The following is a 26,618-nucleotide window of genomic DNA, read 5'->3' on the forward strand; positions in this document are numbered from 1 at the left end:
TTTTGGCCCAACCCTCTAATTTGTCTAGGTCCCTCTGTATCCTATCCCTCCCCTCCAGCGTATCTACCTCTCCTCCCAGTTTAGTGTCATCTGCAGACTTGCTGAGGGTGCAATCCACACCAGCCTCCAGATCATTAATGAAGATATTGAACAAAAATGGACCCAGGATCAACCCTTGGGGCACTCCACTTGATACCGGCTGCCAACTAGACATGGAGCATTGATCACTACCTGTTGAGCCTGACAATCTAGCCAGCTTTCTATCCACCTTATAGTCCATTCATCGAGCCCATATTTCTTTAACTTGCCTGCAAGAAAACTGTGGGAGACCATGTCAAAAGCTTTGCTAAAATCAAGGAATAACCCGTCCACTGCTTTCCGCTCATCCACAGAGCCAGTTATCTTGTCATAGAAGGCAATTAGATTAGTCAGGCATGACTTTCCCTTGGTGAATCCATGCTGACTGTTCCTGATCACTTTCCTCTCCTCTAAGTGCTTTAGAATTGATTCCTTGAGGACCTGCTCCATGATTTTTCCAGGGACTGAGGTGAGGCTGACTGGCCTGTAGTTCCCCAGATCCTCCTCCTTCCCCTTTTTAAAGATGGGCACTACATTAGCCTTTTTCCAGTTGTCCGGTACCTCCCCCCATCACCATGAGTTTTCAAAGATAATGGCCAATGGCTCTGCAGTCACAGCCGCCAACTCTTTCAGCACTCTCAGATGCAGCGCATCCGGCCCCATAGACGTGTGCTCGTCCAGCTTTTCTAAATAGTCCCGAACCACTTCTTTCTTCACAGAGGGCTGGTCACCTCCTCCCCATGCTGTGCTGCCCAGTGCAATAGTCTGGGAGCGGACCCTATTTGTGAAGACAGGGGCAAAAAAAGCATTGAGTAGATTAGCTTTTTCCACATGGTCTGTCACTAGGTTGCCTCCCTCATTCAGTAAAGGGCCCACACTTTCCTTGACTTTCTTCTTGTTGCTAACATACCTGAAAAAACCCTTCTTGTGACTCTTAACATCTCATGTAGCTGCAACTCCAGGTGTGATTTGGCCTTCCTGCTTTCACTCCTGCATGCCCGAGCAATATTTTTATACTCTTCCCTGGTCATTTGTCCAATCTTCCACTTCTTGTAAGCTTCTTTTTTGTGTTTAAGATCAGCAAGGATTTCACTGTTAAGCCAAGCTGGTCGCCTGCCATATTTACTATTCTTTCTACACATTGGGATGGTTTGTCCCTGTAACCTCAATAAGGATTCTTTAAAACACAGCCAGCTCTCCTGGACTCCTTTCCCCCTTATGTTATTCTCCCAGGGGATCCTGCCGATCAGTTCCCTGAGGGAGTCAAAGTCTGCTTTTCTGAAGTCCAGGGTCCGTATTCTGCTGCTCTCCTTTCTTCCAGGGTCCATATTCTGCTGCTCTCCTTTCTTCCAGGGTCCGTATTCTGCTGCTCTCCTTCTTCCCTGTGTCAGGATCCTGAACTCGACCATCTCATGGTCACTGCCGCCCAGGTTCCCATCCACTTTTGCTTCCCCTGCTAATTCTTCCCAGTTTGTGAGCAGCAGGTCAAGAAGAGCTCTGCCCCTAGTTGGTTCCTCCAGCACTTGCACCAGGAAATTGTCCCCTACATTTTCCAAAAACTTCCTGGATTGTCTGTGCACCACTGTATTGCTCTCCCAGCAGATAGGGTGATTGAAGTCTCCCATGAGAACCAGGGCCTGCGATCTATTAACTTCCATGAGTTGCCGGAAGAAAGCCTCGTCCACCTCATCCCCCTGATCCGGTGATCTATAGCGGACTCCCACCACGACATCACCCTTGTTGCTCACACTTCTAAACTTAATCCAGAGACTCTCAGATTTTTCTGCAATTTCATACTGGAGCTCTGAGCAGTCATACTGCTCTCTTACATACAATGCAACTCCCTCACCTTTTCTGCCCTGCCTGTCCTTCCTGATCAGTTTATAACCATCCATGACAGTACTCCAGTCATATGAGTTATACCACCAAGTCTCTGTTGTTCCAATGACATCATAATTCCTTAACTGTGCCAGGACTTCCAGTTCTCCCTGCTTGTTTTCCAGGCTTCTTGCATTTGTATATAGGCACTTGAGATAACTCGCTGATCGTCCTTCTTTCTCAGTGTGAGAATCCCTCCTGATTCTTATTTACTATCCCACATTTTACTCTGTGTTTAATTTATAATGAAAGAGGAGCCAGGGCTCAAGCAATTTTTTTACATTTATAACTGATGCAGCAAGCCCACAGGCGCCGCCGTGGTGATGAACTGCCAGGTCCAGAGGTGATTAAGCTCTGATTTTACTCACTAGGTGGGATGGTGGGAATGGTGGTCCGAGCATATCATTTTACCCTCATGGGGCACTTCCTTCTTTACATTCATCTGCACTAGGAACTTTTGTAGCCATTTTTCAGCACTGGTGTCATCAATCAGCTATAGTAAAAGCAGGTTGCAGACCTTTTTACCACTTTGCCATTGAAACCGTGTTGAGTTAGCGAACACAGAGGTAAAAATGCCTGTACCCTGGCTTTGGTAAAGCTTACACCTTTTATAACACTGGTGTTGAAAAGTGTATAACAATTTCCTAGTGAGAAGGTCTTTATTTTGGACAGTAGGACTGGGAGGGTATCCATATACTTTCCCTGGCCCTCTGCCAGTTTGACAGCTGTCCCTCACACTGAGCGGGGAAAAGAAATAAGGCTGCGTGGATATATAGCTAATTCTCATTCAGCTGCTGACATAAAGCCATTCAATTTTTTTTTTTTTAATTTCTTGGGGAAAAAGAAGGAAACCACAGTGGGACAAAAGCTCCTTTCATGGTCTAGCAACAGATATCCCATAATTGTCTCATTGGCTGGGTCTTCATTGTGGAATTATAGGAAATGATTGGCGTCTGAGCATCGGGGTTTATCTAGGTCAGGTGTGAGCAGCCACACTGCAAAGCCAGACTTGAGTGACTGTGTCATCACTGGTGCTGTGCTAACTAGTGTGTGTACCTAGGGTATGTGGGGGCAGATCCTGTGGTTTTTTGTGCCGTAGTAAGATGATCTGGTCTATGATTCTTTCCTGGTGAATTGAGAGAGAACTTGTCTGTCCTTCTGCACACGTGGGAGGAATTGTGGGAAGGCACTGAAGGACTATCAGCACTAGAGTGGTTTAGCCTATGTACTCACTGCAAAGTGGGCACTTACCAGCTGAGGGGTTAGCCTACAACCCCAAACAAGCCAGCAGATGTGAACAGTAAGCACCACCAGACTCAGCTGAGATGATTTTGTGTGCAGTCAGGAGCTGGGTTAGAAGCAACACCTGAGTAAGAGTCACTTCCTACACATTTGGTTAAGGCTACAAACATTAGTTCTTTACCCTAGGGATTGTTAAACCCATGTAACCAGTATTAAACTGGCATAAAAGAGTCCACACACAAAAACTGTACAAATTTAACTTTTTATTTTAACATTTAAATTAAATTGGTGCAATTTCTGTGTGAAGACAAGTTCTAAGGAATGTAGTGTGTACAGGGTTACACAAAGTATATTCCTGATTTTACACTGGAGGGGTATAAATGAGGCAAGCAAGAAGATTCTGTTAATACTCTGAGACTCGAGTTTCAGATACAGGCATACCAGTCCCAGCAGGAGCACCGCACATTCATCTAGTCAAAGCATATGATCCTATGCAAATTGCTTATTCTGAACCAAATAACTTTGGTTTAGTGTGCGCAGCTTCAGTGACTTCAGTGCTTATTATACTGTCTGTAAGGTAAGAAACAACATGACACACAGAATGCCAATCACTATTGTTTCTATACTTGTTCACAATTGCAATCACAAACTGTGAATTTACATTCAGTAAACCAGACTGTTAACCGTTGTTTTCTTAACTAAATTTATTTTTGTATTAAAATATTTGCTAAATTCTCTAGCCCTTTTGTCTCTTTCATAAAAAAATAAGTGCTTTTAGTGGGGAGAGAGAAAGGGGAAAATACTGAAGTATTTGCTAGCAGAGTTCAAGACAATATTTCCTAAACACAAATGTAATTAAACTTGGATATTGCATTAAAATATGGCTACCATTTTTAAAAAAATTGTTGTGCAGCATAATTTCCCTTTTAATTGTGGACTTTCAGTGCTATATTTATTTTCCCAATAGAGGAAATAGTAACTTCCATTATTATTATTCTGTTACTTTTTGCAGACACTTGTGAGCACCATTTCTGTTTGGCATTTCCCATTGTGTGCTGATCCTGGAACCATGAAAATGTATTTCCTGAAACAGTCTGAGCAACGATGGAAAATGTTAGCTTAGTATTAGAGCTTCTAAGAGGAAAACACCTATTTAAAATTTATGTATATAATTTTCCCAGGGAATACTGAGGATTTTTCTTTCCACCTTTGAATCATTAAAGGGAGCATGGGTGCTAATCTGGTATTGCAGTTACCATGTTATGGTAACCGCAAACTTTTTGGAAATCAAAACAGTTAAAAAATCATAGTGCAAGTTTTATTTATTACATTCCAATAAAAGTTAAAATGAAGGACTGAATGGTTCAGGGAAACGGTATTGGAATATGGAGGGTGAGAGAGAGACGGTCAGGGAAAGGGGCCCTAAAAGCCCCATGTCTGGTTGGCAGAGGATTTCTCTTCTGAGAGCACTGCAGAAGACAAATATAAGGCTGCCTCCTGAAGACCCCACAAAAGCCCTGGCACAGTGCATATGGAGGAGGGTGGGCCTGAGAGAAAGAAGGGCATGTCAGGGACAGGGCCATACCACACTGCACTGCAGAGGTTCCCGACAGTGCTGTGGCCCATGCGGCAAACTGAGGAGGCTGCTGTAACTTAGACAAGTCCTCAGGGCCTGTCAGGGGCTCCTCAGCCTTTGGAGGAGCGGAGGATCAGTAGGACGCAAAGGTGATGTACAGCCACCTTTGCCCTCTCCCCATCGCGTTCTGTGCTGTGCCTCTGAGATGTATCTCACGAAAGCCTTTAGTCTCTTGGAACCTAGTCCTGTGCCTATTTAAGTCAATGGAAAAACTCCCTCAGACTTCAATGGTGTAAGAGCTGGTCTTTGGTCAGTGGGTTGAATGCAACCCAGTCATTACCATCTGTTGTATGGTATCTGTGAAATACAAGAGTGATTTCATTCTAGGTGCCAGAGGACAAGTCTCCATTTCCAAAATCCACAAAGCCCCTCGTAAATGGTGCTGATTAATGCCCTTTTTGGCAATATAAGCAAAGGGGTCCCGGACTGAACTGGAAGAGGGAGTAATCCCACGAGGTTCCATTTGCAACACAGCATGAGAAGCTTGCACTACTGCTGCATGTGTTTTTTCTATTCTTTAAACATCTCGAGTCTCCAATGCTTTTAATCCAGCACTAAATTAACGTAAGCTACTTTATAGAAAAATAAACTTGGGATAAAGAAAACAAAAACCTTGCAAGATGTAGCTTTATGGCAAGCACATTAACTTGGTTCCTAAAACACCAAAGGTAAAATAAGTACAACTGGCTGCCTTCAAATAAACATGGACCAAAATTATATAAACAGGAGCTAGAAACACCCCCGCTAGTGAATAATCTGTTCAGATCAGCAGGAGAGCAGTAAAAAGAAACTAAACTAGATAAGTGGGAATGTTTTCCACATGGCAGATCAGCTGGTGACTCTAACTTTCCTTTGTGATCCTGTGGGGAACTTGGAGCAAGAGCTTTCCCTGGTTCTACTATTCCGGTGATGTATGCTAGCATTTTATTAAGACTCTGGACACAAGTTATAGCGGTTCTCTACTCAGTGTGCTTCTCACAAAGTGTGTTCTCTCTTAGCAAAAAATAAATAAATTATCCTGAATATCAGCAAGGCTTACAGTAAAGTGAACACTTTAAAGTGAAGTTGTCAGAAAAGGGACACTAAAAGTGGCATTTACTTACCCAACAGATCTTCTTTTGTGGGTATTCCAAATCATGATAGCTGCTCCATTTGTTTTTTTTGTTATATTCACATAATGTGTTTGGCACAGCGCAAGATACAAATATAAATCCTGATCCTGCAAGACACGCTTACATCTGCACAGAGCTCTGTTGAATTCAGTGCAGTTCTGCACAGGCACAAAGATGCACTCTCACAGGTCCAAGTTTATGATCTGGGCCCAAATCTACAAAGGGACTTAGGTATTGCAATGCTCAGCATTGTAATCTCTGACTTTTAGGACTGTTGCCAGCTGAGTGGAGCGGCTGCCTGTCCTGGTGCAGCCGTGCCACCAGCCACCGGCACTCCAGGGAGCCAGGGGGGAGGCGATTGGATAGAGGGCAGGGCTGTGTGGATAGGGGTAGGGGCAGTCAGAGTGTGAGGAATGGGGGGGTTGATGGTTGAATGGGGGCAGGGGTCCTTGGGGGGCAGTCAGGAAGGAAAAGAGGGGTTGGATGGGGCGGCAGGGGGCAGTCGGGTGGGTGTTCCAGGGGCGGTCAGGGGACAGGGAGCGGGGTGGGGGGGTTGATTGGGGCAGGAGTCCGGGGGGGGGCATCAGGGGCGAGAAGTTGGGGGCATCAGGTAGGCAGCAAGGGTCAGGCCATGCCTGGCTGTTTGGGGAGGCACAGCCTCCCCTAACCAGCCCTCCATACAATTTCCGAAACCTGATGCAGCCCTCAGGCCAAAAAGTTTGCCCACCCCTGGGTTAGAGAGATGCCTAAAAATGGGGTCCACAAAAGGCAGCACACTATGTGAGGAGCCACCTAAACTAGCTGATAGCAGATAACAAGGAGAGGGATGTATCCTAAACCCCACTGATTTTTAGGGAGTTAGGCACCTAAGTCCTGACTGGGGGGAGCTGCCTATCTCTGCTTGGGATCCACAGCTGGGAACCCTGTCCTGGAAGGGAAGTGCCTAAGCTGTTTCTTGCAAGAATGGTGATGGCACACACCTGTCTCCACACACAATGGCCTTAGGATGGGGCAAGAAAGAAATTTCCCTTGTGGCCAATGACTGGAGCACTCACCTGAGATGCGGGAGACCCTCTTTCTTGATGAGGAGAAGGGGTTTGAGCATAGGTTTCTCTCCTCTCAGGTGAGTGCCTGAACCACTTGGGTATGGAGTTACTCTCTCTGGCCCAATGCATATTTAATGATTAAATTATTTATATATGTGGAGTAGTTTCCACAAGAGAGAATGAGGCAGACCCACATCAGAACATCCCAATATGTTTAATGATCACGTATGTAATTCACGTATGTCACTGATTTGTGTATTTTTGTCTGCATGCCCAAATTTGGGACCGAGGAGATAAACATGAAACTCCCAGATGCTGTTACTTAAGACATTTATTTTTCAGTGCACGACAGTGCTTTCAACTCACAAAATTTCCACTTTAGCAGCCTCACAAAATCTGCTTCAATTATAAAATAAACACCAAATAGGTTTTGATGAAGTACAGTAACTGGAGGTCATATAGTACAAGAGTTTATCACTGAGGACACAGGTGTGGCCTCTTATAGTCTTTGCACATGAGCTAAGTTGTCAGGGTACTGTAAATAGCTGTGCCAGAGAGAGGAGATGAAGAAGCAGTGTGAAGAAAAACAAATGGGTTCATTTTATTTTTTTATTCTAGCTCATCTTCACACACACACAAAAACCCAGTGTGTGGGCTGCGACTGGAACAGATTTTTCTTAAATACGTGTTGGAAACAGAATATGAGTTTAGCAACAGCCAAGAGGCCTCCTTCAGAAATGAATGGTCAATAAAGGAAGTGGTTGCTTCTTTTCATGTTGTTTGTACTGTAGCTCTGCTTTAGTGAATAATCTCTAACATTTTTTTACTTGCAGAAATTTTCTCTCTCTGATTCAGACTAGGCTCCAGTAGCATGAAAGTATTTTCTTGTCTTATGTGGACTCAGCTGGGCCAGTTTAATGTTACGTGAAATAATATCATTTCCCTGACTGTCTACCCTTTTCTTTTTCATTTATGTGTTGATCATGATCTAGAGCTTACAAGATCCTGTAAATAAATTAACTGAGAGAGCTGAAAAGGAGGAGGATTTGCAGACTGCAAGCACCAAATCAGTGGAGGATCAGGAGAGTCAGTAAGTCACATCTCAGAACAATGTAGTTTTTTCATCCATGCTGTGCTTTCCAATTTATCTTTGGGTTTGTCTGTTTTTTTAAAGGTTATTGTGCGGAGCCTGTCACGCTTATAAGTGTAAATACAGGCTCACTTTATTTGAACACTAGAGATTTGGACAAATAGAGATGAAAGTGGAGGAATTAATGTAATACTTTAGTGTATATTGGAGAACTCCAGCCAAGCACAAAAGTTTTGTCGTAAACTAAAAGTGAGCAATGTAAAACAAGTACAATTATGCCGTTGAATTAACTGCTTTTTGGTTTACTCTTTCTATTTAATAAAGGGGGGAAATGCAGAAAACTGAAAAATAAAGAGAAACAGTGAACAACTTAATTCAAGAGAAATGATAATATTGCACTCCATCCTTTGTCCCTTTCATACCCTCTTCCTTGCACCTGGGAACAGGAGCTGAATTCTTGCTTGCTTTAAGCACTGATTAGTTTTTATGATGTATACAGCATTGCCTACTAATCCAGTACAGCAGCAGGTACTTTGTAAAGAGAACATCTAAGTGAGCTGATTCTGTTGTTACTTGAGTTACCTGTGGCTCTGAGGTGAGAGGGATATATGAATTGGATGTATGTTAATCTTCGGAGCGGCTGATCAAAGAATGGGAGAACCGGAGGATGAGATGTGATCCCTCTCCTATGGACACATCAGGATTCAGTTGTGAGGGCATATAGTGATGTAATCCTGGTGCCACCTGTTGTTTTGACCATCCAAATAAAGTACCTACGTAAGGATCGGATGTCAAAAAATTAAGAACGATTTGATTGCTAGTTACTGGGTTTTGTTTGGCTGGTTTTTAGAAATCTTTTGGAAAGACTGTTGCATTTGTAAACAAATAAAAGAATCTGAAGACATTACCCACTAGCTAACAGGTTTTAAGTGAGTCCTATTTGGGTGTTAAACAGGTTAGAAAGGACACAGCCAAGTGACCTTGTGCAGATGTCTTTTTTCACAGCACTATTGTGAATCCATTGCTTGTAATGAGACACTAGTAAAGAATCACGGAAAAAAAATTCTCCTTAAACTGAAGAAGGAACTTCTAGAATAAGGAAAAGAGTATTAGGAATGAGCTAGTTAGTACGTAGTCCTATCTTGAGTGCAGGGGACTGGACTAGATGACCTCTCGAGGTCCCTTCCAGTCATACTTCTATGATTATTCTCTGAAGCTTCCCCAGTCCCCCTATTGCCTGAATTCCTGCTACAGTTTAAAAACAAAAGCAAAACAGTACACCTATCCTGAGTGCTTGAATCGTGGTTCATGCAAGAGGTCTGCTTTGATACTAGAGATAGTATTGTAGATCTTGCCAGAAAATACATTAGCTGTCATGTAATAGGCACACTTGCTTGTGTCATGGCTTTTTTCAACCCTCTGTAACAGAGAAGAAAGAACAGTTTCCCTCTGTCATTTTCTTCCTTAAAACAAAAATATTAATAACTATTTCTAAGGCTTTAGAAAAAATAAGTATAAATCCCCATCAAATCACTAAAGCCTTTTAAAATATATTTTAAATATCTGACTTTGCAGGGTTGGAATTGAACTCACTAGCTTGCTTAATGAACTTACATTACTCTCATCAGGTCATTTATTCTTCTGGTATTCAACTATGAGATCATTGGTTTAAGTCAATAAGACAACCCCTTGGCCTTTCTGCATTTGACAGCTGTTGAATTTTACTTATGTTGTGAACACAAGTTAAATTAGCACGGCTGGGGTTTTTTGTTTTGTTTTTAAATAATCTTAGGGCTCGTCTACACACACAAATTGTACTGCTTTTACTATACCGGTATAGTTAAAGCAATGCAACCCCCACTACTGTGGATGCAGTTATATTAGGCATATATAGATAGCTATATAGATAACTGCATCCATTTGTTAAAATATACCACTAATCAAAATGGTTATAATAAAAATTGTGTGTAGACCAGACCTTATGTTGTCTGTTCAGACCATCAGCACTGTTGATTCATTCTTTCCAAATCTATGCTAACACTGACATGGATGTAACTTGACGAGTCAGTGGACTTGCACTAGGAGTGAATCTGGCCCATACTATTTAATTGCTGCCATAGACCCAAAGGGCAGAATGCAAAATGTTTTCGTGGGGGATGGTTATAGCTCCTTAGTGTTAAGTGGGCAAAACTAATCTGGATGCACAGAATCCGGTTGTATATTGTCCATAACAGATTTTTAGGTAGATAAAAATGGGACTTAAGCCACTTGACAGTTTCTCTTCAACCCACTTTAATCTTTAATAAATTTTGCAGACAAAATATTAGAAGGCAACAACTTTACTTGGGAAGTAAAGGGATTAATGTAAATTACTGTTTTATTGCTATTGATGTAATGTTATTGTGGTACAACTGAAAAAGGAAAGGTATCCAAAGTTCTACCTTTTACAAGATATGACACTAAAACATAGAAGTGTGCTCTTAATTTTTTTCACTCTCCAATTTAAGGTTGATTTCATTAGATGAGGAAAACCACAGCAAGGAACCAACCTATTCAGGTATTATTTTATATCTTAATCTTTCTCAGTTGTGTTGATCTATGTAATGTATGTATTACTTTCCTCAAGCTATTTCATAGAGATTCATAGAATTAAGCCCAGAAGGGACCATTACATCATCTAGTCTGAACTCCTGCGTGTCACAGGTTATTAAATTTCATCCAGTTGCTCCTGTTGTGAGACCAATAACTTGTGTCTGCCTTTCTGGAAGACGTGTTTTAGACATCCAGTCTTGATCTGAAGAGATGGAGAATCCATTACTTTCCTTGCTAGTTGGCTGCAGTGGTTTATCACCCTCACTGTTAAAATTTTGTGCCTTATCTCTAATTTGAATTTCTCTGGATTCAGCTTCCAGACATAGGTTCTTGTTATATAGTTTTCCACTAAACTAAAGAGCCCTTTTAATATCCAGCATTTTTTCCTTTTGGGGGTACTGATTCACTTTCCTGGTACACTGAAAAGTGACTTGATTTCAATCTTCTGTTTGACAAACTAAACAGACTGAAGTCTAAGTCTCTCAATATAAGATATTTTCTTCACCCCTTGAATTTGCTGGCTCTTTTCTGCACTCTCTCCAATTTTTCAACATCCTTTTAAAAATGTGGAAACCAGAACTATGCACAGTATTCCAGTATTAGTCTTACCAATGCCAAGGATTACGTTAGTCCTTTTTGCCTCAGCCTGGCACTTGCAGCTCATGTTGAGTTGCTTGTCCGTTATGACCGTAAATCCTTTTCCGAGTCACTACTTTCCCAGGATACAGTCCCCATTCTATAGGTATGGCCTGCATTCCTTGTTCCTACCTGTATAATCTTCCATTTGGCTGTATTAAAATGCATTTTGTTTCAATAGGCCCAAGTAAAAGGTGATCCAGGTAACTCAGCATCACTGCTCTGTCCTCATACCTTTCTGCATATTTTTGTCATTTACAGATTTTATCAACAGTTGTATTATAGTTACTTCCAAATCATTGATGAAAATGTTGAATAGGTTCTAGTATAGTATTGATCCTGTGGAGTCCCAATAGAAATGCCTCCCATTCAGTGATGATTCCCCGTTGGCAACTGCTTTTTTGAGATCTGTCAGTTAGCCATTTTTTAATCCGTTTAACCTGAGCTTTATTGGTATTGTATGGTGCTCATTTAATCAGAATGTTGTGCGGTACTAAATCTAAACACCTTAGAAAAGTCAAAGTATATTACCGCCATGCAGTTCCCTTTATCAATCAAACTTGTAATCTCATCAAAGAATTAAATCAGCTTTGTTCAAGAAGAACTATTTGCCATAAAACCGTGTTGACTGACAATTTAATTATATTTCTCAAAAACAACAAGGAGTCTGGGTTTTTTACCCACGAAAGCTTATGCCCAATAAATCTGCTAGTCTTTAAGGTGTCACCGGACTCCTTGTTGTTTTTGTGGATACAGACTAACACGGCTACCCCCTGATAATTATATTTCTGTCCTTTTAATTCTTTATCAATTAAATTCCATATGAGCTTTTCCATTATTTTGTCTGGATTTGACGACCAGCTAACCAGAAACCAGCCCATGCGATCCTTCTTCCTTTTTTTTAATATTGGCACATTAGCAAACTTCCATTCCTTTGGAATTTCCCTGGTATTACAAGATGTATTAAAATTTAATATCCGTGGGCCAGAGATCTTCTCATCCAACTCTTTTGGGTGCAAGTGACCTAGGCCTGTTGATTTTAAAATGTTTATCCCTGGTAGATGTAGTTTACTCAGGCCCAGATCTTCAGAGGTATTCAGGCACCTAACTCCTATTGAAATCAAGTCACCATTGGTGTCAGTGGGAGTTAGGCACCTGAATATCTTTGAGGATCTGGGCCTAAGTTTCTGATGGACCAGAAAGTACTTCATCATCTTCATATGACACAAGTACGCAATCCTGCTTCTTTCCAAATACCAAACAGAAATATTTATTGAACACTTTTGCCTTTTCTCTTCATTATTACCAGTTTTACCATCCTCGTCTGGCTATTCCCATTGCTAGGATTTTTATTCCTGATCTACTTAGCCTCCTTTTTATTGTCCTTAGCCCTGCAGGCATGGATTTTTTCTGTGATGTCTCTAGCTTCTGCTATCAATTTTCATAAGTTCTCATTTATAACGAGTGCTATCTAAGTCCCTTTATTCCATTTGTCATATTGCTTTTTAAAATCTCTAATTGCTGCTTTCACTTTGCCACTGGTCCCAGATGGGCTTTTAGCCAAAGTTGACATTGTTTAATTGTGGCTTTTTGGCCATCTATTAGCTCTTCCTTAAGCACTCCCATTTTCATTCAGATTTTTTCTGTTTAAGTTTTTCCTCCAATAAATTTTCTTAGGCAATCACCAACTTCCAGTACAGTTACTGATTAATCTTTATCCTTCATTATGAGATCCAAAAGAACGTTACCTCATGTTGGGTGCAATACCTTTTGTGTTACAATAATTATACAAATTTTCTAAACTGTTTTACATGCTGGAGGTCCCATGCAGCCAGCAGTATCTCCACATTGAAGTCCCCCATAATATTTTTTCTTTTTCACACCTTACGGACAGGTGTTTAAGGAGTAACTGCTCCTCCTCTTTCCCTCAAGGCCACACCCCCTTGCCAAGCCAGAAACTGGAGTTGGGCCACCCAGGGAGCCTGAGCTGCTTTGGAGAGCCCCAGACCCTACACCTGCCCTGGGCAGAGGGCCGGCGGGCCTGGGAGCAGCCCCTGGCCCATGTTCATACCCTCCTGGTGACTTTTTACTGTTTATTTTATCAATTTGTTCCAAAACCTCCTCTATTGACACCTCAATCTGGGATAGTTCCTCAGATTTTTCAGGTAAAAAGAATGTGTGGGAATCTCCCTCACATCCTCTTCAGTGAAGATCAATGCCAAGAATTCATTTAGCTTCTCCCCAAGAACCTTGTCTTCCCTGAGTGCTTCCTTAGCACCTTGATCATCCAGTGGCCCCACCGATTGTTTGGAAGGCTTCCTGCTTCTGATGTACTTCAAAAATTTTTTTGCTTTTAGTTTTTGTGTCTTTTGATAGTTGCTCTTTAAATTTGTTTTTGGCCTTCCTAATTATACTTTTACACTTGACTTGCTAGAGTTTATGCTCTTTTCTATTTTCCTCAGTAGGATTTGACTTGCAATTTTTAAAGGATGTCTTTTTGCTTCTAACAGCCTCTTTTAGTCTGCTATTTAGCCATGGTGGCATTTTTTTGGTCCTCTGACTGTTTTTTCTTGGGGGCGGGGAGGGGGTATATACAGTATTTAGTTTGAACCTCTATTGTGGTGTTTTTACATAGCTTTCATGCAGCTTGCAGGCATTTCACTCTTCTGACTGTTCCTTTTAATTTCCGTTTGTTGCTTCCTCATTTTTGTGAAATTCCCCTTTTTGAAGTTAAATGCTAGTTCTTCTTTAGTATTTCCCCCTCTCTTAGGGTGTTAAATTTAATTACATTATGGTCACTATTACCAAGTGGTTCAGCTACATTAATCTCTTGGATCAGATCCTGTGCTCCGCTTAGGGTAAAATCAAGAATTGTTTCTCCCCTCTTGGGTTCTAGAACTAGCTGTTCCGAGGATCAGTCATTAATGGTGTCTAGAAATTTTATCTCTGCATCTCATCTTGAGGTTACATGTACCCAGTTAATGTGGGGATAGTTGAAATCCCCCATTATTATTGTCATTTCTATTTTTGTAGCCTCTCTGTATCTCTCTGGGCATTCAAAATCATCACCACCATACTGGTCAGGTGATGGATAGTATATACCTACCGCTGAACTTGGTTTGACTTGCTTCATGTGTTTGGTTACAGCTGAAGATAGGAAGGACATTCTTTCTACCTTAGGAGAAAGCTTTGACCATAAAGATAATTCAGGTAACCTAGACTGAAACGGCTTTACTTTACAATTTATAACTATTGATTACATAAGGAGTCAATGAATGACTAATAATTTTTTGTGCTTTGCTTTTTAACCACTAGGTGCCATAGATGATTTATTAGACCTGAAACCTGAAGAAAGTGGTATGTGAAATTCATGCATATCTATTTTATCAGTTTTCCAAAAGCAAAACACCAGAAGTATTTTTAATCTTATCTTTTTCTAAATGAGATCATCCACCTACAGTACTTAAATAGTGTTAAAGAACTTCAACTCTGCATACATAATTTGTGGGCACTAAATCTGATATTGAAATAAAAAGTAAACCCTATTGAATACAATAGGATTTACAGTACTTCAATTTATTTGCCAAAAAATATAATTGTCTTTCTGGCAAAGGACGTAATTCATATTTATTTCAGTGGGGCTAATGTTATGCACGTTACAGTGTCATTCCCGTCCTTCCCATAATGTTTAATAGCCCTGTCTTTTATTCTTCTTTGCTTTTTATGCCCACCTGGTCATTATAGTTGGTACTGACTCTACAGCTGCTATAATTTGTTTTGGAAATATGGCAGATATCAGTACCAGAAACAACTGATTTGAGCACCTTTAAAAACTGAAAAGAACTCTTGAGTTCTCTGACCCTCCTTGTTGATTAAAACAGATATGCTGTTCTCATTCATACACGGGAGAACCATCTATAATATATACCCTCTACTTGTATCCTCTGCTGCTTAGACTAGTGTCAGCACTAAGGAATGAGCAGTGTTCACTGTTCTTTCCCAACTGTGCTGTTTTAGCCTTTTTCTCCTACCCCCGCTTCTGTTTAAGAAGGTCCCAACTAATCACAATGACACCCTTTATGTACCGTACTATCTTATGAAAATGCAATAACACTTGGTGCAATGGTTTCATTTGCTCCTAATTTACTTATCTCAGAAGACCACACAGACTTTTGTGACTCAAAAACACTATGTAGCTGAGTCAGATAGATTGGTGAATATATTTTAGGCTATCTGAGGAAGAGCCTATGAAGTATAGAATTCCAAATGGGAAGGAGTGGATACAGATAGCTTCACTTTAGTTAAGACAATGGAACTGTCTGGGGGAAAAAAAGTTTTTCAACCAAACCTTAGTTTTTGCCAAAAATGTTAACAAAATATGTTGCAAATTTGTTTTGAATTTGCTGAATTGTTTTTGTAAAAAAAAAAAAATTGACATTTTTGAAATGAAGATTTTTTTGATTCAAAATGAAGTCATTTTGAAAGTTCTGTTTTATGCTTCAAAAATTTTAAGAAGCTCAAAATCAAAACAAAGCCATTCATTTCAAGTTGAACAAAATGTTGCATTTTGGGTCTAAATGAATTTTATTATTTTTGGGGTTTGTGGAAAAATTCAAAAAAATTCATTTTCAGGTCAATCCAAAAGTAATTTTTGGAATTGTCAGAAAACTGAAAAAAATAGTTATTTGCACAACTCTGTTTCTAAAGTGCTGATGGAAATATTATCCAGGGCCATGGAGATGCAGACATAGTGATGATTCCTCAGTCACATGTGTACTAGAGAGCCCCAGAATCTCCATGTATAAACGCTTAAACATGATGAGTTTTTGTTTTGAGGCTTAATATTGTGTCCCTCTTGTGCCTGGTAGTGGCCTTTTTCTCTCTTTCCTTTTTCCATCACTTCCACCATCTTCTATGTCGAACATTCCTACTGGAGTCACAGGTAAGGCCTGGTCTATGTACAGGTTTTGAACCAATGTAACAATTTCTGAAAGAGTTAGATCTGTACAGTCCTTAGCATGGTGGCGGTTATGCTGGTATAAAGGTGCTTATGGTGGTATACCTTATTCCTCTAATTTTATGAAAATAATATCTACTGGTATAAACACCTTGATACCTGTACAACTGCATCCATGTGAGGGGGGATTTTACCACTTTAACTCTACCGGTATAGTTAAAGTGGCACAATTTTTGTGTGTACACACAAGTCCTAATTCGCCTTCTGTGTTGTTGAGCCCTCATGTTGCACATTATTCTTCTCTCTCCTTTTTTTTTTTTTAAATACCCTACAGAATGAAGCATGGTTCCAAAGGACACATACATGTTACGTGTATTCAAACAGACAAAAATGGAATGTGATCACAAGATTTTTTTTAATGTGGTGGTTAAACATTTTCAGGGCTAAGAGCTGTGTGTGCAGGCAAGGAAAGGATATGGTGGGAAAATGCGCAGCGGAGAGGAAATGGTGGGTAGAAAGCAAAGGAGGAAAACAAAAAGTAAAACAAATACGGAAGTGTCGGAGGGGGGTATGAAGTAAGAAAATCCATAACTTGTGACCTAGTACAGCTACCACACTAGCATAGTCAGAAGAAATTGAGTTTTCAGATTTAAATCTTCATGTATAATTTCTTCACTAACTAGGTGTGAAACACATGAAAACTGCAAACTTAGCATGGTTTTGATCTGAGCTGTATCACTTGAAACCTTCTTCCTGTTGTGGTCAATTTAATCTGTGGTGAGGTGCAGTAATGGTATCACATTATCACTAGTAACAAACATTCTTAATACACGTTATCTTCTCCTGCTAGTCTTGAAACTTCATGAAAGTAAAACATTTCCTGCTGAAACACTAGAAGAATATGAGTGCTTAGATATCAGAGTGATAAATGCCTGAGAAATACTAGAGAGAGCACTGTTGTTACCATAGTCCTGAGTGCACTGTAAATATATGGTCCTGGTAGATGAACTTTGAAAAGTTTTGAAGGTATTAATGTTCTTAGCCACTCCTCTGAGATGAGGGAGGTGGGGTGAAAATCTCATGAGAATAGGTTTTCTTGTGATACTTCTGGTAATTTCTAATAGGAATCCCAGGAGAATAGGCTTTTTTGTGCTCTTTCCATTTTTGATCCTACCTAGGAAATGCAGAGCCATATAAAAATGTAAATTAAAAAGATGTTAAAATGTTTGGATTTTACCTTAATATGGGCTAAAAATTCAGGCTGGTTCTTATTTTAGAGGAGCTGGTTTCCTCGTTCCTCATATATAGGTGTTTATATTCTCCTATGTGATATTAACTCATGTCCCTTTAAAACTCAAGTTCTCCACTGTGGTCACTTCATTGTAAATCATTATGGTCATTAAAAAAAGAACATATTGAAGTAGGGAGTTACATTGCAATAAAATGTAGTGGCCATTTTCCCTCAAGAGATCCTGTTGTCCATTCTTATGATCTCTTATGCCAAAAACATTAAAAGCATCTGTAATCTCTACGGTTGTATGTAAGCAGAAGTGGAGGACAAAGAAAGATAACTAGTCATCTGAAGCTTTGCAAAATGAAGCTGCCTCTTGTGCTTTCACATGCCAGAGGTATACATAATGGAGGTAAAGTGTTCAGTTTCAGTACTGTGGTAGCATCAGACTTATAACCAACGCTAGGTAGAAGATGGAAACCACTGTTTTCATTATCAGAATACTCCCTCAATGTACCTGAAGTTCTAAACGTTTCTGGGTGAAGATGAAAGTAACATTTGTTGGTTAAATATAGAGATGGTTTCTTTCAGTTTGAGTACTGGGACAATATCGGATGTAAACTAGAGGGTTAATAGTTATGATCAGGAATTGTGTGTGCTGTGTATGTCTGTGTTGGGAGGGCGGGGGGGAGTAGACTTTTTAAAAACACTAACCTAGCAGCTTCTTTAACCACAGTTCCCTTGATATAGAATGGGAAACAGGTCAAGAGGATAACGAGGGTTAAGCACTGGGACTTTCAAAAGAACTCAGTGCTGTTCTTAAAATTAATGGGAGTTTTAACATTGACTTCAATGGGAGAAGAATTAGGCCAATGCTGAGTGTCTTTGAAAATCCCCCTTCAACATGTCTAGTATGCAGTTTTCTCAAATAGAGACCCCCCAGCAGATCCAGTCATTCACTGGTGGGTCAACAATCCAACTGAACAAATATTTGCTATATATTTGAATCTTACGCAGGCAGCCTTCTATTTGTGGCATGCAGCAATCTGATTTAATTTAAGGTCAAGTGAGTCTTTTTAGAGGTCACATATAACAGGGACCCAGACAGCAAGCAGAAAAGCAGCCTTCTAGAGTTTATTAAACCTTGGACTATACAGTGCTTTGTTTGTTGTGTAACCAGCAATTATGAACTTGTATTGCATTTTAAATGGAAAAAAGTCTCAGTGGAGGTAATTGTTTTCAGGTACCTATCAAAGAATAGCTTGCTGCATAAGCTGCAACCGAACTTGTCCACAGAAACTGGGTTTGGAAGTGGGAAACCATAGACATCCATACCGAGTTTTCAATCTGAATATTATTCAGCGTATTAAAACTGAATTGAAGTTTTCTGTATTCCACTTTGTTCTTCATTTGTTTCCCTGAAAGTTAATTCATCTCTAGTAATTTGTCTGGTTCCCCACGTTTTATTTAAAATCAGCTTTTAAAGACCATCTTGCAACCTCCCTGGAGCCTGAGTCTGGTAATAAGGATAATATGGTATTGCTGAATGAGATCCTCAATGCTTCCTCGTTGGATGAGGGGGAATTCAGCAGAGAGTGGACAGCTGTCTTTGGAGAAGACCCGCTCACTGAGCTCTCCACTGCCTCTTCAGGCGGAGACATGGAGAGTGCTCCCTCATCAGCGGCAGCACCCTCAGGCTTTCTTCCCTCACAGCTCTTAGACCAAAACATGAACGATTTACAGTCCTCTCTACATGGTGAGTGGGTGTCTTGCACTTACGTAAGTTTTTCAAGATTTGGGACCTTAGTCTTGCTCTACTTCAGTTCCCAATTTTTGTCCGTCTTGTCTATTTAGAGCAGTGGTTCTTAACCTTTACTGATTTAGAGTGTAAACTCTTATGGTATGTCTACACTGCAATAAAATGCCTGTGGCTGGCCCATGTCAACTGACTCCAGCTTGGGCTGTGGGGCTATAAAATTGCAGTGTAGACATTCAGGCTCAGGCTGGTGCCCGGCCTCTTGGAATGAATGTCTACACTGCAATTTTATAGCTTTGTGAGCGTGAGTCAGCTGACATGGGCCAGCCACCTTTGTTTTAGTGCAGTGTACCAATGATACCCTGAGGGCCAGAAATTGTCTCTTACTATATGTACATATAGTATCTCACACAGTGGGGCCTGATCTCAAATGGAGCCTCTTAATACTGAAGTACAAGTTGTTGTTTTTTCTAAAGGAGAAAGCAAGCCAGTTTTATTTATAAAAGTTCTTGGTTAACAAACAATAGCTCTCTCTAGGTTTTTATATTCCACTGCAGATGTAGCTATCTCGTTCAGCTGCCCTTTTTAAAGGGAACATTAGCTTTCCTCTTCCTATACTTTCAATCCCATTTACTTATCCATAATAATTAAAGGACTCTTATTAACATTATCTGTGTAGACCTATCATTCAGCTGGAGAAAAATGTACAACTTGCTGGTTCCATTTCTAAATTGAATTGTGGTAATTTTTTTTTTTTTTAACTTCCCACATTTGCAGGGGTGAAAAGGAAGCTGCTTGACTTCCTTACTGTCTCACTGATAATCTTTTTGTCTAGTCATGACATAAAGCCACTCTCAGTGAACTGCCAAACCAGAATAGACTCAAGGCCAACAAATGCTTTCAAATTTATAAATTGCACTTTTTTTTTTCCCCTCGGCAAAATTCCTCTCTCTAACTTGCTCTATAGTGGTAATGGGAATATACATGTACAGTACATGAGACTACTTCATAAAGATATGCTGGTAATCTCTTAAAGCAGTGCTTTTCAGATCCAGCATTTTGTCACAAAAAGCAGCAGTTTGTATTGAGGACTTTTTTTTACATTGGTTTACTTGCTGAACTGTCTGTTCTAGTCAAGCAAGAGCAAAGTCCAGTATCTCGTTCAGAGGCGTTCTGCTCCCCAAATCTTAGTGCAAGGACAAAAAGGAAAAACAACATGAGAGTTAAATACTGTTCTACAATATGTTCAGATTTGTGGTCTGCCAGTCTCATCAGTGTAAATCTCCCATCAGTTAATTCTTTGAGCCAAATACTGGTCTCACAGAAGTCAGTGGGAGAAAGTTTCCAGGCAAAATTCCCATTCGTTTCTGTGAAATTAGAATTTGGCCTTGTTTGCTTAACCGACTCAGCCTATCCTTTGCCAACTATTGGCATATGAATGGGGCTTCTGATTTCTGGTACTAACCAATAAACACTGATAAAACACCACTATGCCAAAGGTGGGGGGGAAATGTTTATCCAGGAAACTCCAGAAAAACACTGGAAATGTTTACTCAATTCATGTTGCCTTAATCCCTTTCCAAGTGCAGTTTGTTTATATAGGCCAGGGGTTCTCAAACTGTGGGTCGGGACCCCAAAGTGGGTCACAACCCCATTTTAATGGGGTCACCCAGGGTGGTGTTAGGCTTGCCAGTGCCTGAGGCCGAAGCCAATGCCCAAACCTCACCACCCAGGTTTGGTCCTGGGAAGGGGGACTAAGGTTACATGCCTCCTGCCCAAGGCAGAAACCCTTGGGCTTCAGATTTGGCCCCCCACCGGCCTGGGGCAGCAAGGCTGGGGTGTGGCTGGGCTTCAGTTCCCCCTCCTGGGTCATGTAGTAATTTTTTGTTGTCAGAAGGGGGTCATGGTGCAATGAAGTTTGAGAACTGCTGATACAGGCAGTGCCGCTGCTCCCTGGCTTGTATCATTATATCTTGCTGGGTAGTTTAAACCCACCTCAACTAGAGGGGCAGCAAATTCCTACATTTCTATTGGCCATTCATTAGACGGGGAGCATTGTGCGCATGTGTGGGATTTAAAACAATACTGTATTACAAATTGTGGGAGCAAGTTAAAAAATGCTTCACGGCACAAAAGCCCCAGAAGAATAAGTCCATGGTCATCAGGATTTCATTGTGGAAGACAGCGAAGGAAAGCAGCTACTAGTGTGCAAATATTGTAAAGTTATGATACATATTGTGTGTCAGAAAAAACTTCTACTAGAATTACCAGACATCTGCAGTCTAGAATACACACACAAACGTGAAAAACCCTCCATCCAAACCAGATACCTCTAGCGCTGCACCGGTTGTCCATTAATGAAACTGTGACAAGATTTAAAAGAAAAAGATGAGGAGGTGGATGTGGCACATGAATTTACAAGGGCTTTGGTGCAATCTAGTGTAAGCCTTTCCCAAGCAGATTGACTGATAGAATGATAAATAATAAAAGAAGCCTAACTTAGTGGTGTGTACGTTTAAACTTTTAATAGTGCAGGGTCACCTTTTAAGGAGGTAGCGGCCCACTGGTGAGGGGTCTGGGCACAATTGTCCAGTTTGCCTGTATGAATATAGACAATGCATCTCTGCCCTAGGCTTCCATCTCTTTTTCCTTCTTACTAGAGTTGGTGACAACCTGCTACAGTACATTGGCAGGGAAAGGACATAAAAGGCCCCTGCCACCTCTAATTTTATGTGATTCTGTGGGCATGTCTACACTTACTGACAGATCAATACTGCTGCAATCGATGCAGCGAGTGTTGATTTAGCAGGTCTGGTGAAGACACGCTAAATCAATGGGAGAGCATGCTCCCATCGATTTGTGTACTACACCTCCCCGAGAAGCATAAGGGAAGTTGACAGGAGATGCTCTCCCATCGACACAGCGCAGTGTAGCCACCACGGTAAGTGGATCTAACTACATCGATTTCAGTTACGTTATTCACGTAACTGAAGTTGCGTAAATTAGATCGATTTACCATGGTAGTGTAGACCAGGCCTATAAAACATGCCGACTCTTTATTTTAATAAAATGGCCTTGGCATTAATTATAAACAGAGGGGAACCGCTTTACCTACCAGTCAAATAGAAAGAGGACAGATCACCACAGTAATGGCAGTTGTCTACTGAAGCGAGCAAGACTCTAGGGTCTAGTGACTTTATCTTAAATGGCCTTTGGAACAGGTTCCAATGGCACCACAACCCAGTATCTGACAGGCATGGCAAAAGACAAGAAAGTAAATAGAGGGATGGAGGAAGAGGAAAGTGGAATGAAACTATGGGAGACCGAGAAGAGAAGGAAGGTGTGGGCTTGTAGAAAGAAGGGAGATGAGAACAAATGAGGATATTCTGAATGCTAACAATTGATACATATATATGGCACTTAAGATGTCATAGAATTAGGTGCCATTGATCACTAAAATTGGTGGTTGGATAAGTAAGTCCACATGCAGAAAAGACATTATGATTGGATTACTGGGGAAAGGATCTGGCTACATATATACACAGACATAGTACCACATATCCTGGTTAGACTTGTGGTAGCGTATACCCTATAACCAACTAGTCTTATGTTCTTATCATAAAAATGAAAGGACTGAAATAATGTGCACCCATTATAGCTACAAGTAGCACCTCGGATAACTGTAAATGAAATAATTTAGGGGGGAAAGTCCTATTTTCCCTTGTGCACATTTAACAGTGTAATATATAACCCTAGTGCTTGTGGTCCTGTCTTCCTCTCCTGGCTGAGCCCCGCAATTGCATCATCCACAGCTCTCTCACAGGAAAAAGAGGGTTGTTTTTTTTTCACTCTGTGGTAAAGACAGAGAGTTCTGGTGCTAAAGTTGGTGGGCTGTGTTCCCACTGTCGACTGTGGTGCCTGTGTGTATACGTTACAGCAGCACTTTGTGTGTAATCATTTTTGCTGTTTGCTTTGTGTAGTTAGTTTTTCCCTCACTGAAAAGAATTTTAAACCCAAGGAAGAGAAAAACCACCCGTATAAAATCTTTTTGAAAAGGAACCTAAAGAATAAAGTTCTGGGTATGCTATTTAAAGGTGCTTTAAAAGGACCTGGAATTTTTCAAAATTCATCATTTAAAAATAGCTTCAAGTTAAGTGTCCCTTTAAATACTTCGCTTTAGACAATAAAATGAAATGATGGTCCATGGAACTACACAAAAGCAACAGTAGAAGAAAAAAGTACAGCGTGGGTCAGATTTTAGCTAAATCATAGTCACATTTACCACAATTAAAATGTTAACAATCCTCCCTCCTACCCACCCGTCGTCCTGCCTGACTGGATTGTCTGCACTGGAGCTTCTGTGCACAGGAACTATTTCTGATTATTTTTTTTAAATGTCCTGGAAGGTGGTCTTGTTAGGAGGGAGGCAAGAAGAGTGCTCTTTTAGGCAGACTGGACATTTGGCTGTGCGATTAGAAAGCACACGATTGCCTTAGCCTGTCGGAACGTGCGACTAGTCAGCAGATACGCTCTTCTCAAGGACATTGCTCCTTTGCAGAAGTTAACTGCTAATCTCTATGGGAATGAGGGAGAATGTGAGCAGCAAGCAGTAACTGTAACTGGTAAAGGAGTGAGGCTGGGGTATGACTCCATCAACTGATATGAGTATTCTGCTGTAAAGTACCCAGGATGATACGAGTTCATTAAGTAATTACTGTTCATTGACACTAATGCAACTATGTTATTGATTTTTAGGCTGGGCAGCTAACAGAGTTAGCCCTCCATCTATACCACAGCCAGCACAGAAATCAAACAGCCTGAATGTGAACACCAACAAGATGCCTGCGAAAGGTGATATGTTCATTATAAGTGTTTTCCGTTACTCCAAGATGATTTGCATAATACATTTACCTTCAGGAATTGTATGTGCACGCTAATTAAATACTTTAATCACTGTTTATACTTTAGATAGTTGGTGTTGGAATATATATATATATATCTTTATTTGCTGGCACTAAGCCTGGCGAAATGTAATGAGCAGTCATTTAAGTTCCAGTGAAATAGCAGATGAAACACGGGGGTTTCTGCTTGGAAATCTGTGAGCCGGAGAGTTGCATCCACATGCACTCACTCTGAACTGAGCCTCATTTGTGCTGCAGTTCAGGAAAGACATTATGGCTGATATGGTAGAATAGAGTCCTAAGTGAACCTGCTGATTAAGAAGTTATTTCAGTGGCATGCCCCATGTTACAGTAATCTGTATGCTTTGAGGTGCCTGGAGCAACAAGTGAATTATATTGCAGAGTGCAACCCTGCATCCTTTACCAGGACAAACCTCCCATTGGCTTTGTTTGGGGTTTGCTGAAAGATTGGGCAAAGTAAATGTAAAGTGTTCGTCATAGAAATTTCTCCTAGAGGATGGATACAGGGAGATGGGGCGGGGGGGAATTATTTGTATCTTCAAATAATTAGGAAGTGCTCAGATATTTAAAATTGGGGGGCATATAAATACCTATATAGACTGATGTGCTACATGCATTTCTACAGAAATGGGTGGGTATTTAATTTTGTTGCAAGTAATATGTTGAAATGTAATTCATTACACTATTTCTAGAAGGAGATGTATTTTCTTCGTCAGTTTAACAATACTCATGGCATTCACTTTGGTTGATCTTCTGCATTAAATCAGCTATGTTTAAGAGCAGCAAGAATTCTGACATGGTATATTTCACTATTCCAGAACCTTCAAAGAATCCTAAAGACCTGACTGCTTGGTTCAGTCTTTTTGCTGACCTTGACCCGTTATCCAATCCTGATGCTGTTGGGAAAACAGATAAAGAACATGAATTGCTCAATGCATGAGCCTGCGGCCTATCGTAACTCTCACTCCTCCATTCATTAACACTATCTTTGGGTTTAGAAGACTACAACAAAATCAGTATGCTGTTGTGAAACTATAAAGTATGTGCCATTACAATAAAACTAAAGGGATTTAACCCCCTTTTATATAGGTACAATTATTTGATCTTGTTTTGTATAAAGAGTTTGCATTTATTTTCTATGTGGACTTACCAAGTGAGGTTAAAAATTAGGGCAGAATTCTAGCCATATTAGGATACCTGCTGAAACACTGTCATGGCCTGAGGTGTTGCAGAACTAATGCGAGAGTGAAATATAAATTATAAACCTATTTTTTTATAATGTTTCTTGTGCAAATCAAAAGATCGTGGAATGGGAGAGGCTGCATGAGTCAAATAATGATTGTATTTGCCACTACTATGTTACAATGTAAATTCAATCTGTTTTGTTAGTATCCGTAGTGAAAAATCCAAGCTGGGGCTAAATTATTGAAGGATTATATTTGGGTCTGTCAAGCTGCTGTATTCATGGTCTCTCTGATTTAAATTATTAGACAAACTGCACTACACAAGACCAAAAATATTACCCAGAGTGCATCCTTCCTGAGTTTTTCATTGCGCCAACAGGATTTGTACATGCAAAGCAGAAGTTGGGTGTCACTATTGCTTACACACGCCTTGAAAGCATTCAAGTTTTCTGTTAGGAGTAGTTTTCATCAAACTGATTTGATAAGCATGTGTTTCTTGAGCCTGTTGTGACACTAACTCTCCTTTAATAAAATGGTTTTGACAAAAAAGAAAAAAAGACATACTAAGGACCTTCTTTTTTTCAGCTGGAATGTTAGTGTCATTGTTGAGTGCAGGATGTGCCATTCATCTGACAATGAAATCTGACCAGCTTTCAAACAGCAGCTAATAATTCATCTCGTTGCCTCAGGCCACCACTTGCAGTAGGTTGGCAAGAGAACCCTGTACTCAGATTCTTCTGCAACTCATTGTCTCTTCTGCTTCTCCCCGCTCCTTTTAAACTCAAGGACGTTAAAGGAGTGTCAGCCTTCACTTTACCTTTGTAACTTGGGTAAATTTGCAAAACACACTGTGCAATGTTTGTTTTTCAGTCGATTTATACATTTGGGCCCTTTGTTTTAAAGGGACTTCTATCCCATTCCTTTCCTGTAGATGCAATTTTACACCAGCAATTAATTGCATCCACAATTAATTAATCCAAGTCTTCTTGCCTGCCTCATGATCAGTTAGACAACTGAGTCTATGAATCGGAGCCTTGAACTAATTGCTTGAAAACTAAATAAGAACACCACATCCAAGCTTCCCAGGGGCGTGGCAGCTTCCCAGTGCCCGAAGGAGAGACTGCCATGTACTGTAGAGTTGGAATAGTAGGAGAGTTGACTGGGAGATCTCAGTGGCTTTATGTCACCACAACTAGACCCATAAGAAATATAGCGGGAAACAGCTCTGTTCCTTTAGGGAGCTCTTTCATACATCTTT

At 40.5% G+C, this 26,618-nt stretch overlaps 1 protein-coding gene across 4 annotated transcripts in view; it reads left to right on the plus strand.

The window, feature by feature from the left end:
• The window catches only part of ICA1 (islet cell autoantigen 1), an 86,873-nt gene extending 60,980 nt beyond the window's left edge, over positions 1-25,893 (plus strand). For all 4 annotated transcript variants that reach the window (XM_073333852.1, XM_073333853.1, XM_073333849.1 and 1 more), the window contains 7 exons: positions 7,985-8,082; positions 10,590-10,639; positions 14,458-14,520; positions 14,626-14,667; positions 18,976-19,254; positions 24,010-24,105; positions 24,995-25,893. In XM_073333852.1, coding sequence (XP_073189953.1) covers positions 7,985-8,082; positions 10,590-10,639; positions 14,458-14,520; positions 14,626-14,667; positions 18,976-19,254; positions 24,010-24,105; positions 24,995-25,116 — 750 coding nt within the window. In that variant the 3' untranslated portion in view covers positions 25,117-25,893. The remainder of the gene's footprint in view (positions 1-7,984; positions 8,083-10,589; positions 10,640-14,457; positions 14,521-14,625; positions 14,668-18,975; positions 19,255-24,009; positions 24,106-24,994) is intronic.
• Positions 25,894-26,618: the final 725 nt, after the last annotated feature.

Source organism: Lepidochelys kempii, chromosome 2 (assembly GCF_965140265.1).
Source record: "Lepidochelys kempii isolate rLepKem1 chromosome 2, rLepKem1.hap2, whole genome shotgun sequence".
Taxonomy (NCBI): Eukaryota; Metazoa; Chordata; order Testudines; family Cheloniidae; genus Lepidochelys; species Lepidochelys kempii.